Genomic DNA, 13,913 nt, shown 5'->3' on the forward strand with positions numbered 1-13,913 from the left:
ACACTACTTTGAGCCATAATTGCTTTTATGAAATGTACCATTTATTGATCCTTTAATTATAGAGTGCTATGACTCAAATTTTCATAGGTATTTGCTTGTGTTTTGGAAGAAATTACTAGTTCTTTGAGACCAGAGATTGTCTTATATATTTAAAATTTATATAGATAAATTTATATACTTTGTCAAGTATGTAGAGAATTTTTCAACATGGTACCGGGGATAGAACTCTTTGCTCTTGGGAGGTAGGTGTGGTGCCATTGAGCTAAATCCCTGGCCCTTCAACAATATTTTTGAAGAAGGAAAAGAGGGATAGAAAGCATAGTCAAATAAACAATCCTAATATTAACACAATCTCACACTCAGTGAGCATTTGGTTGTTACATAAAATATCATAAATAAGACAGAACAGTGTGGAATATATTTAAGCAAGAGTAGAATTAAAGTATTTATTATTCCAATTGAAATAGGCATTTAAAACTTTAAAAGGATCTGTCTGATTCAAAATCAAAACTGGAAGACTTTAATAAAAATGTTTCTTCAAATACAATATGTATTTTATATATTAAATCAAATTTGGGTTCACATAGCTAAGGGACATCCTTGACTACTTTTCTCTTTCTTTTAAAACTTTTGAGAAGCAAATACTTCAAAGCATTACATTTTGTATTACTTCTAGATAGGCAAATCTGAGCCCAGTTAATGGAAATACATTTGTCATGAATCTGACTCTAAGCTCTGTGTATTCTGTGGAAGCATGCAGTATTTTAAAGTACAAGAGAGCTGGCAAAACCATGCCTAGAGTATTTCTATAAATGACATAATCACGCAGTATTCTGAAGTAGAACATCTTTATGCCCTCAAATCATTCCTTAAAAGCACTCTTTTAAAGAATATGAGTTTTTATTTATTTGCAAGCATTTCGCCCTATGAGGGAAATGGTATTTACAAGTTTTGACCAAGTTTCAAGTAAAATCAATTTTTGAACTACTGAAAAGAAAATACATTTAAGTAAATAAAATTATCTCCTTAAAATGACACACTGTGCTATGAAGAAACAGTCCTTATAAACCTATAGTATGGAAACAAACCTATAGTATGTCAAATTTTAGTTTCTATCACTGAACAGTGAGGAATGTTCTAGCAGAAGATACTTCTTACATATCCTGTGTTTTTGATATTTTAAACATTATATGTTTCAGATGGTGAATCTTGGTTGTTTTCTTAGGAATTAAGTAGAGGAAAATTGTCATACACAGAATTTTAAATGGGAGAAAAGTGAAAAGAAATGTATTAAGTTCTGTGTACCCATTGAAATGGAAATAAAGGGATATTTTGAAAAATTATTCTACTGTCATCCAGTATGCAACTGATTAAATAGGAAAGAAACAATTATGGAATGTCAAGTTTTCAGTTATAATAATGCAAAATACCTCGCAAGGAAGTATAATTTCAGAATGATATTTGAAAGACATGGCTTTTTGATAAGTATTCAAATTTCTTCTTTGATAAGCTATCATTTGTTAACGCAATTCCTGATGGGAAAAGTCCTCCTCGTTTTGGAACAGTTTGTGGACAGCACTGTGGGAAGGAACTTAGGATGCACCAAGGCTGTGTTGGGGCACACTTACTTCACAGGAGGAGCCACTGTACCCTGGTGGACACTGGCAAACTTCCACCGCAGTGGCCACACTTCCATCGGTCGGATAGGGGACAGCGGACTCAAGGCCAACATCGCTCAACCTACGAGGAGGGGAATAGGGACAGTGAGGCAATAGCCCAAACTTTACAGTGCTACAGGGAAGGTAGAGCAACCGTGATGTACACCCTGAGCCAGCTATCCACACGGAGAAGGAAGTCTCACGGAAATCCATCCTGTGACTATCACTCATTATACGGTCAGCCCTTGCAATCCTCGGGTTCCACACCATTGGATTCAGGGAACCGTGGGTTGAAAGTATTTAGGGGTAAATTTGTATCCGTACTGAACATATATAGTCCTGTTTTCACTGCTCACTAACCAATATAGAATAACAACAATTTCCAAAGCATGCACATTGGATTGGGTATCAAAAGATAACTCAGAGTCCGTGAGAAGATTGCAGAGCTTGAATTCAAATGCTACACCATTTAAGGGTTGTGGGTCTGTGCGTTGGGTATCCACAGGAGTCCTGGACTCATGCCCTAAGTGTGTTGAGTGAAAGTTGTATTCAGGGAGATCTGCTCATTTAGAAGTGCTGACTTCACCACCATATAAATACTGCAAATATATGAGAATGTTCTTCCTCATTTCCTGGTTTCTAGCAATGTGTTTTAACTTTTGGTTTGGAGGGATAGAGTTTGAAGCCATATCATTGAAAGAATTTTTAAAAAGCAAATATTTTCCTGACTGCTTACTTTAACATGTAAGTTCAAAAAAGCAGAAGGTGACAATATGTGGTATGGTCAAACAATGCAGTAAATATTTAAATTTTTTAAAAGTAATTACAGTAAAAGACATATTAGTTCTCCTCAAAATACTCTCCCTCCCTTCAGTTACAGTTAACCCATCATTCTTGGGACTTTCTGAAGCAGATCTGGAGATCCTCTTTTTGTGAGTGTCTGATTTTGTTGTTGTCTGCCTTGATGACCTAAACCAATTTAAAAAGTTGACCTGTTGTGATGATATTGACTTTGCAGAAGAGCTAGAAATTGCACAGTGCCAGATCCAATGAATAAGGCGGATGAGCACACACTAATGCTTTTATGAGCTGCCTTTCTGTTGGATGGAACATGGCAGCAACATTCATAGTTTCCATCACACTTCATAAAAGTACTCATGAAATGGGGAACATCTAGAATTGCTTCAGAAAGTGGCAAAAATAATGGGGTAAGTGTGTTCAAAGTGAGGCAGAGTACTTTGAGAGACATTAATTACAAGGTGTCTTTTAATGTAATATTTTTATTTAAACACACACCATAATTTTTGATCAGTCCTTGTATTAATAAAAGTCTCAGGTTTTAAATTGAAATAAAGGATGGAAGTAATTCCGGTTTCCTTTCCCAGAGATAAATCTGCCTGTTGGTAGTAAGTATAAGTGGAACTTTCCCAAATACTCGTTTGAATTAGTTAGAACTATTTCCTTAAATTGTTTTTGGCCTAAATTAAATCATTATTTCCTATATGTATGGGCTTCATTTTATTAGTACTTCTGTACCATCTGGTGATTTTACCAGAGTGATTTAGCGTCACTTATTATTTTAGAGAAATGCTGAATTGACCAAATTGCAAATTAAAAAAAATTCTATTTGCATAATTGATGCATACAAATAAATACATATTTCTTTCATTAATATACATTCAAAATTTTTAAAAATATGATCAGTTTCTTACTGGCTTTTCTGCATTTTTATAAAAGAGCATGTAAAAAGCTTCTTTTTTTTTTTGGTACTAGGGATCGAACTTGGGTCCTTGCACTTGCACAGCAGGCAGCAAAACCACTGAGCTAAGTCCCCGGCCCAAAAAGCTTCATTGTTAAGAACACAGTCTTAACTGGATAGTACTTTAGGATATGTATTAGTTCATATATCAAGACGTGTAAAGGAATCTAAATTAAAATCTTAGAACAGAGTCAATTGACCATGATTCTCACCCTGACTCTGAGATTTATTAGCCTTGTGGCTTAGGAAAAAGTATTTATTCTGTTGAGGGCTCTATGTTCACATCTCCACAATGAGGATAATATAATAGTCCACACACCATGACCTTGGTTAAATAAAATAATAAATATAAAGCTCTTAGTAGAATTCACCTGAATGTATCATGACATCTAACTACCTGGAATTACTGGACTGTCAAATGTATAATATCTTATTCTGACCATTAACTGCACAATTGGATTATTTCACTGTTGATGTATTAGTTGATTATTATACAAGAGATTGTTATGGTTTAGTAAATAGCAAATTGATAATTATATAATAAAGTCCAAGGATTTACAATATAAAATTGATATAAAAACTTAAAGGAAATGCATTGGAAGTTTCAAAATAGATGAATAAATAACTGATTACTTTAAGGAACAATTTTAAAAATAAAGATACAAAGCAAAAATATTTTCAGTGAACTGCCAAGTTTCATTTGTGTTTTGAACAGATGTTCCTCTCCTCAATCCGTGTAACCATTCTGAGTTGTGAGAAATTTCAACACTGAAACATCTTTCCCAGTAATATTCCATTTAGCATTCACTGAACAGACCCAATGTTCATTAGGGTTTGCTATTTGTTAGATGGGATTTTAATGTGTTTAACAGTTTTAAGTGTTACTCATGGAGAAGGCTGCAGTTTATTTTTTTTCCTTTAATATGGTCATTTACTTTTCTCAACACCAGGCTGCATTCATTTGAATACAAATGTTAGCAGTAATACAATACTAAAGTTTGGAGATGCATGAACTTTCAAAGACTTGTTGGCTAAGTCAAATTCCTTAGCTGTATATCTCTCCTGTTTGGTATGACTTGAAGCTACAAAGAAGGTGATGGATGACTAGAAAATATTCAGTTACATAAGCTACTATGGAAAACATTGGAATTGAATCAGAAACATTATCTTGGTGCTGTATTACTATATTTTTGTTTTACTACATTTCCCACCAGAGTTAAATATGCTACATTACACTAAAACAACATCATCTCCCACAGAATTCTGCTTTGAAACAAACAAATGAAAAAGAACATTGATCTTCTAACACTTTTAAATAATTGTGCTTTTTTAAAACCCATCTTCTTTTTTACTTTGAAGACTTCCATTTTGTTTCACTTAATAGAATATTTCTTTGGGTTTAACTACTACAAGATTTTATTGTTGTTAAAGTGCTTTCTCTTTGTCAAAACCCAAGAAGGTGATTCAGAACTTCTTACAGCCTCTGTATTGAAATTCTGCAAATTACCACTCAATTAGAGAAGTCAGATGATCTTTACTCCATTCCTAATGTGGCAACAGAATCGTTCTGAGGTCCAGCCAATGTCTGGGGGGACATTTTGGAAAGTGCAATCATCCCCTCAAAACGTATTGGAGCCCACATCAAGGAGAGAAGAAAGTGGTAGAATCTCATTCTATCGTAGCCATTTCTAAAAAATATTTTAAATGTTAACATATGAATCTATCTCTTCCTCCTTCGCCCAACTAGCATGCACTAAATACAGTCCTGTTGCCTGAGTTATTATATCACCGTTAACGTATATACCTGCCTCCCTTTCTGGACTATGCTCTCTTTGAATTCAATGATGATTTTATCCATCTTTGTGTCCTCCCTGCATAGCCCAGAACTACCACATATTAATACCTTCCACTGTTGTCTTCAGTGCAGTATAATGGGTACTTGGAAGAGCATCCCTTTAAGTATCTATAAACTCTATAAAAATCAAATTTTTACACATATTTAAGAATGAAGAACCCTATGCTCAGCACAGTACAGGGCCTTGTACGATAAAATGTTGTTAGTAAATGGTGCAGCCTGCATTCAAACCAAAGTGTGACTCCAGAACCAGCCGCTGCTCTTGTCGTCCAGCACTGCCTCTCGGTGCACTGCAGACAGCACATCAGGTGTTTTGCAGGCACTGTTTTCTCACTTCGTGTTCAATCGTGAGAGTTAGTTGTTATTTTCCTGCCATTTTACAGGAGAGAGAACTGAGATTTTCACAGATATATGTGGAAGGTGCTCAATAAATGTTTGCAGACTGAGCGAATCCAACATTTCCTGGACAGTATTGGGAGGGAGTCAAAGATGATGGTGAGAAAACACATGAAGCGACTACTGCTTTCACCACCACCTCAGCGCAAGCTGAGCTGTACAAATCTTTCCAAGTCCTAGGACCCTTATCAGCATACTCCTTTAAAATGTGGATGCCTGGATCATTAATTTTAAAGGTAGAAGCATACTATATAACTATAAATATCATTTCTATAATCCAGGTTGCTTTTGTTTACAATAATTTTCTAGATTATTTATGATATAAATTCTGTCCACCAGTTTTCAAGATAAAACCCTAAATTCACTCTGCAAGTCATGTGAAAAGATCTTCCCTTTAAAAGAATCTGTAGTTTCAAGCAATAAAGACATGACTTGTGTCATGATAAAGTCATGATGGGTTCAGTCACGTTGTGATAACAACTCAGATTCCCAGAAGGAATCCAGGCCCAGTGAGGACTTTGCAAGAGTAAAACTTTGTTCAGCAACCAGAAGATCAGAACAGCCAGGGCAGCTGACCTCCATGTGCTGTCAGTATTCTGAGCTGTTTGATCGTCCAGTTGGCAAATAAGCTCCAGAGAGTCACACATGGGCACATTGTAATGTTCCTCCCCAGAAAGAATAACAATGCGGACATATCATTGGTCACATCTGCCAGTAAGGAGATGCAATAGTCCCAGAGGAGGAGACTGGAAATTATGGGGAACTGTAACAATGTCTACTGTAGAGTGGAAAAAATGTTGACAGAATTAGGTTAGGTTGATTTCTCTTATATTCTTCAAAAAACAGAATGAAACATTTTCCCTTTTTCTAAATGTCTACCTCTTACTAGGGAAGACAATGAGAAGGAAATCAATTCATTTCATTGAATGGGTCTTTAGCATTCTGGACAAGAATGATAGAAGAACTGCCAGAATTTTGCAAATATCAATATATACCTTATTCTAGATGTTTCCAAGTATTATGGTACTTGGAGAAAATGTTAGCCCTTGGAAAGAGATAGGGCAGCTAGAAATACTTCGGATTTGCTTGCTAATTTGCTATTTGCAAAGTGCTTTAGCAGCTAATTCCATTCTTACATTGACCTGTTGAAGTTGGCAGGGCAATTGTCATCCTTATTTTAGAGGTGAAGCTACTGAACTACAAAGAGGTCAAGGCCATACTTATATTTGCAACTACTAAATAGCTCAGTTGGAAAAAAAGTCAAAATCCTTGACCTGCAGACCAGTTTTCCCTCTACTTCACAATTCCACCTAGCTACAGAACTGGGCAAGCTCCTTGCTCCATTTGCTGAGAGAATTACCATGGAAGTAAATTGCCCCTAAATATAAACATGATTTTTTGTTGTGATAGCTTCAATTTACTAGTGTTTGCACACAAACAGTATACCAAGTCAAGAGCCTACTGTGCAAGAAAAGCTGAAATCAGTTCAAGTGATGCTTTACAAATATGACTCTATCTACTAGCAGATGAGAGATAAATAAAATATAACAAGCCTACTGGCTTGGGTTTCATACTGACTTTCAGCTCACCTGAAGTGGGTCAGAGCTTCAGATCCGACACTGACTTTTACTGCTTGAACTAAAATGCTTTAGTGATGGAGGTGGCAGAAACCAGTCACCTACGTATGCCAGTTGCTGTGTCAGCTCTGTTCACATAGCTATGTTCCCTGAATGCATCCCTCATGTAAGGGAAGATTTCAGAGGGCTTCTAATAAAGCTGGTGATTTTAAGACAAGCAGACACTGAAATTGTTTGATATAAATCAAGGGGAAGTGTCTTTGGATTAGCTAGCTTGAGAAGCAATCCTGAAAAAAATAAACAAGTCCCCTAGCCACTTTTGTCAATTTGGTTGTCATTCATTTTGAAAGCTAGAGGACTCACCTCTTTGTACTGCTGAAACATCATGATAATCTGTTTACTAAATGGGAAAAAAACATCATTAATTCCTAAGTGCTGCTTCTCATCTTTACAGCACTTTGACCCAGCTTTAGCAGAATTGCCCATGCAAAAGAGGTACATTGTTTGGCAATGATTTTGTTTATGAATCTGCAGTTCCTTCCCTTGGGAAATGGTAATGATGATTATACTTTGTTAAAATATTGTAAGTGAAAGACAAACTAGGCAGAACAAGCAAATAATGGGGGGGGTACAAGAAAAAAAATCCAATACCAGACGTAGTGCTTTGATTAAGGATATACTAGTGTCAGTGTGGGACCAAACACTTGATTATTTAACTTAATCTGATTTAGAAAGGAAGTTTCCACCATATATTTTGTTATTTGTTATTTGGATAAAAGGAAAAGGAAAAGAATTCATTGAGATATAGTTGAAGTTAGAATTTCGTCAGACAAAATATCAGTTTTAAAATTGGAAAATTTAGCAGCCTACACTCTGATAAGGTGATGTTTGGTTCAAGTAAGAGAATTCTCTCTTTCAAGGAAAAAATATATGGAGAACAAGAAGCAACTAACCGCTGAAAGTATTGCAGGTAATGAACACCGTATACAATTACCACACATAATTCTCACAACAATCATGAAAAGTAGGCAGTATTACCTGCGCATTATACTTACAATCAAAGTTCCACACACACCAATCACTTGACAAAGGTCACACAGAAAATAAGCAATGGAGCTTACTGAAGTCCTACTCAGTTCGGCTCCCAAGCCAAGTCTTTCTTTACCACATAGCCATTGTAGTCTCACAGCATTTTGTAAAGAGATGTGTGGTTATTAAAATGATGAGGCTTACATTCTTATTACAATCTGTGTACTATTCTTTAAGCCAGAAATTAATTGAGAGAAAATATTTTACATACCATTTCTGATTACAATTACCCTGAAATTATGTCTCTTCAGTTTTCCCCTCTCTGAGCCATTATAAAAGAGACTTTATTTTCCAGGATAGCATTTCTCAATATGAGAATCATTATTTATCACATGTTCTGATAGAACTCCAAAGGAATCATCAATAATAATAAGACCCGAGACATATTTATTCTGGGTATTTAACATTTTGAAGGGTTTAATTGGAACACCTTTCAGAAAACCAGTGCTTATGTTTATCTTCTATCTGAAGCAATACACCTAGAGACTTCCCTCTTCTGGCTCAGGGATTATTTGTCCCAAGGCAAATGTGCAATCATTGGGAGATGCAGTTCCTGATTTTACCTGAAGATGGCATCCATCCCAAAGCTGTAAGTGATTTGTATGAGGACTCTCTTCAGATTCGCAAGCACTGTCATAAAATCTTTTCTACTGACTGGGAAATTTGTGCCATGTATAGTAAATGCGTCTTCTTTAAGCAACAAGACATTAATATATTCTTCAGATGGCTGTAGATACACCTCCTCTTGGGCCGTGCTGATTCTCAAGTCATTTCCCTAAAAGGAGAAAAGAAAATGTAGAAGGGTGAAACTGCAAGAGGGCCTCAAAAGGTAAAAAAAAAATCTGTATTTGGATCCCCACCCTGTGGATTATCCTTGGGAGGTTTTTAATTTCAGGTGGCTTTCCCGTCATTCGGCGTATTTCTGCCACACATAAAGAAAAGGTGACACAATCTAAATATTAGCCTTTCCAGAGTCACTGCAAAGTACAAGCTTCTTGGTTTTGCATGATGCTACTTCTCACATTAAGCAAAATTATAGTTACCTGGCAATGTGTATACAAATATGTGGTTACCAATACCTTAATTTTACACACATACACAAAGTTATACATTTCATATATGTTATTTTAGGGTGGGTCTGGGCTTTAGAAAACAATAGGGAAGGAAAATGTAATGAAGTTATTATTTTAAAGGACTACATAAGGGAGAAAAAACAAGAAAAAGGTCCACAGTCTAGTCTTTACAATGAGATAGACGTATCATAAGGAGTATAGAGATTGAACTATGACAGTTGACATTGTTGGTTAATTCACATTAATGATATATAATTCCTCAAGATATAGATATAGATATGTAAGATAGAAATGTAGATATGTGTACCTGTTTATATGTGTGTGACCATGTATAGATATTTATATCTATATTGGTATCTGCATCTATTCCAGACCACATCATCTAATTCAGGAAAATATGCATTATGAGAAAAGGATCTTGTCACTCATTCACATGTATGAAATGTTTCAGACACTGGACTCCAGAGCCTGGTGCTACATCAACATCTCCCAGTTTAGAGCACGAACGTGCATGCCTCTGGGTGCCCGTGAATGCATGTGACTGTTTGGGTGAGGGGGTGCATCACTGGAAAGAAAGGGTGTAAGACAGGATGGGAGGAGAGCCTATAAGATTGCCCTAGGCTTCCAGGATTTTGGAAATCCAGAAAGTAGTTTCTCCTAAATATCTTCCTTACCTAAATGAGAATTTTGAAGTTAAGATTTAACTAAATGAGCAAGTTTCATTTATCATCTACTTCTGTCAAAGAAGAAGACAATAAAAGCTATGTAGAAACAAAGGAAGGAAAAAGTACAACTGTATAAATCAGCATTCACTGACGTAAGTTCATTGTACTTCTTGGAGATATGATCATCTTGCATTAACTTTAAATGTAAGTCTGGTAGAAGGATCTTCTTTATTTTTAGAAGCTAATGAATGCACATAGTTTTCCAGATATAACACAGGAGTGGCTTAAAAGATTCTAAGGAAAAGTTTTCCTGTTTTAATATGTAGAATATTGTCAAAGTACACACTTAATGAATGTCATGGGTAGCCTCAAGTGATATAAAGATGTAATCGAGGTGAAAGTGATGTTCTCAGTACTCTACCTCTAAGATAATCATCAGCTGGAGAACATTTTCTGTATCTTGCTCCTCCTCTTCGAGGTCATAGGAGATGGTAAATGTCAATTGTCCTCCTACTGCAGAGAGCTATAAGTGAAGAGTTGCATAATCATTATGGCGCAGGAGATGGGCTATTAAATCATACTTTACTTATTATTTTAGAATTATTACATTGTTCTAGAGGGCAGTATTTGGGAGAAGCAGAAACCACTGGAGTACAGAGTGAGCATGATAGACACTTCTTTAGGAGTAACCTTTATACAAACCTTGCTCATCAGCTGCAAGCCTGACATAAATATAAATTCATGTATTATTTTCCCAAGTTTTGCAGGCCTGCTGAAGTCGATTACATTCCACATAACCAAATAGACCCCCACCTGTCATCATCATAGTCTGCAGTTTGAGCTTTACCGTTCCCAAACAGAGAAGGATTGTTGTCAAAATTGGGAGATTTCTATCTCCCTGAGGGTCACTTACTTTCTAGGGGCCTGAGCAGATTCAACAAAGACATCCTTCCTCTTGAAAGGAATACATACAACCTAAGCTAAGCTGGGGAATGTTGGTCAAAGAAAAATAAAAAGGTAACAGCAAAATTATGTTAGATTTAATTAAAGTTGACTAGAAAAGTATAGTTTTCTCTGAGCAATCAATTAAGCACAATTCGGATGAATGCTGTTATCCCCTTTGCATTAAGGGACATTCTTTCCTTCCAACAAGCATGCCAAGCTCCATACAATGCATTCTTAAAGTATACATTTTCTGACATTGATGCTAACCTTGTAGGAGTAGAAAAAAAATCAGGGATGCAAGATCATTTATAAGGGCAGGAAACAAAACTGGAACTGTGAGTGACAGATACAATGCAAATGCTGCAATCCTTTTACTTTTTTTTTTTTTAATCCACTACAGCATTGTAAATAATGACATTCACAAAGCAAAGCTGATGATTTGTATTCTGCTGTTTGCTCTGTGCTGACATGCAGAGACCCAGCTTTGCAGCTATCTGCACTGGGTGGCTTTTCAGGGAGGACCCTGACCAGAAAGCTTTTCCCGCCACGCCGAGACGCCCTGGATGGAGGAGGAGGAGCCCAGATTCCTACCGGGTTGCTCCACAGGGACTGCACAGGCTTGCCATGGCTGATTAAACAGGATTTTGAATAGCGGCTCTGAGATGTCTTCTAAGAGCTCATTACATAGTGCTCTAGAAGGAATTGAAATTCAGGAAACTTTTATTCCGCTGTTCCATTGAGAAATGGCCCTACTCTAATGCCTTTTCATATAAAAAATAATAAATATGTGCCAGGGCTATAGCACTTGGCATTATTGTGAGCAATGCGGGGTGAATCTATATGAAAGGTTTTGGGTTCTATTAAGCATCCAAAATTTCACATAGCATGCTTGTTCAAATCAGCCAGACATTTTCTCAACAATAGGAGCCTGAAAAGGCAGCAGAAGAAAAAGGTTTTATATGTTTCATAGAGGACTGCATTATTTAGAATTTTCTAAATTAACAAAACTATTCATTAGGAGGGTAGATAGTGAGTTTGGGAAGAACATTTGGACATAGGTCTATAACATTCCAAAGCTTTTTTTAGCATCCAAATGCATTTTTATTATTTAGCATTTGGATCATATTATTATTTCTTGAATACACTTATTTAAAAAGGAGAAAAATAATAAAATATTTTTTTAAATTACCATATATGCCAAATATAAGGATTTGGAAGTAAAGCTAATGTTCCATTTTGCCAATAAGGTCCCGAAGTCTGTATAAGTTGAACATTCAAGGTTTTATCACCATAAATGAAGTAGAAAAATGGTCACATACACCATTTGATTGGTTAATGTAGCTTCTATGCCTATTTATGATACTTATAAAGTCACATAATAAATAATACGGGAGAAGAATGAGAGGTAGGAATGGAGGAAAAACACCAAATATATAGAGAAGAGAAGAACTTATTCAGGTCAGTGATCATATAAAACATAAACTAAGGAATAGAACTAATTCACATTTGTCTATGAGGGCTAATAATACCACTACTAATAGTGCAAACTTATGTTTATGTTTTCATTCACAATTTATGGACTTTTTCTAAACTATTTCTGCATCTCTGATACCCATACTTAGACAATACTAGAAAGCCTTTGAAACACCTGAGTTTTTTCATGAGTAAATCCATTTTCTTTCTCCTAAGTTGTGTGAAAAACAGACCATTTTAAATACGTGGTCAGATGTTTCACCTGAGCCACAAGTTCCTGTTTACACAATGTGAGAGTCATCGTCTTCATCATTTATACGAAAGGTGTATATTTATACTCACATCTCTATCACTACCAAGCCAATGACTGATTTCAGTAATTTTTCAAAAAGGTTGCTTAAGATGTCATCCTACAGTTTAGGGGTTGCACGCACAGGAATAACTTATTCTCTGCTGAACTACTGTGTTTCTGTTTTCCCTTCATCTCTCTAAAGGGATCTCTTCATAAGCCACAACATCCACCATTTCCTATTGTTGTTTCCAGTAAATTGTCTTCCTCAGAAGTCAGTACCATTGTATAGGAGATACTGCAATGAGTCAGGTGTAGGACAACAACCTCTCTTCTGAGGGATATCGCTTGTTGGGAGAAAAGCTCTGAGAATATTCAGAGTATAAGTGGTCCTTACCTAACTGTAAATGAAGAATTCTCTACCAGTTTTGCACCTCATTTCCTCCATAATCCAGACGTTGCATTTGTTTGGCTCCTCCCTGTGCCTGCTTTCATGGTGTCTCATAAACACGCCCTTCAGTGTTCCAACCTTTGCTCCCTCCATCAAATCGTATGTGTACAGAGTATAAAATCAGTCATCAGCGGACTTTGCTGCCTTCCCTAGTGATTATCTATGACTATTGAATAGTCAGATTTTGAAATATATAGGACACTGCATTTTCTATCTACCTATCTATCTACCCTAACATCTATTTTTCTATCATATCTTGTTTTGTCTCCTGCACCCTGTTGTCTATCCTTAGTACGCCAATAAAAGTGTTTCTTGAAATGGCATTTACAAACTCTACATAGCAATCACTAATAATCCTTTTTACTTTTAATTGAATAATAATGCTTGTACATATACAGAGAGTACAGTGTCATGTTTAGATCCATGTAGATATTGTGTAATCAAATCAGGGTACTTAGCGTATCCATGGCCTCATGTATCTATCAGTTCTTCATGATGAGAATATTCAAATCTTCTCTTCTAATTTTGAAGTATTCAATACCGTAAGTTGACAATAGTCTACTGTGCAACAGAACACAAGAGTTTATTGTTCTTTTCTAAAAATGACTTTGTACCCATTGACTTATCTCTCTATATACCTCCCTCCTACTCTTTGAAGCCTCTGGTAACCATTACTATATTTT

The 13,913-nt window shown here is 36.0% G+C and overlaps 1 protein-coding gene across 10 annotated transcripts in view; it reads right to left on the reverse strand.

The window, feature by feature from the left end:
* Lama2 (laminin subunit alpha 2) overlaps positions 1–13,913 on the reverse strand; it is a 586,947-nt gene that overhangs the window by 238,831 nt on the left and 334,203 nt on the right. For all 10 annotated transcript variants that reach the window (XM_087190273.1, XM_087190276.1, XM_087190275.1 and 7 more), the window contains 3 exons: positions 10,494–10,595; positions 8,898–9,109; positions 1,629–1,740 (listed from right to left, as the gene is read on the reverse strand). In XM_087190273.1, coding sequence (XP_087046399.1) covers positions 1,629–1,740; positions 8,898–9,109; positions 10,494–10,595 — 426 coding nt within the window. The remainder of the gene's footprint in view (positions 1–1,628; positions 1,741–8,897; positions 9,110–10,493; positions 10,596–13,913) is intronic.

The sequence above is a fragment of the Heterocephalus glaber genome, unplaced genomic scaffold (assembly GCF_053883595.1).
Source record: "Heterocephalus glaber isolate CG9 unplaced genomic scaffold, H.glaber_assembly_v1.0 deba00001550, whole genome shotgun sequence".
Classification (NCBI taxonomy): domain Eukaryota; kingdom Metazoa; phylum Chordata; class Mammalia; order Rodentia; family Bathyergidae; genus Heterocephalus; species Heterocephalus glaber.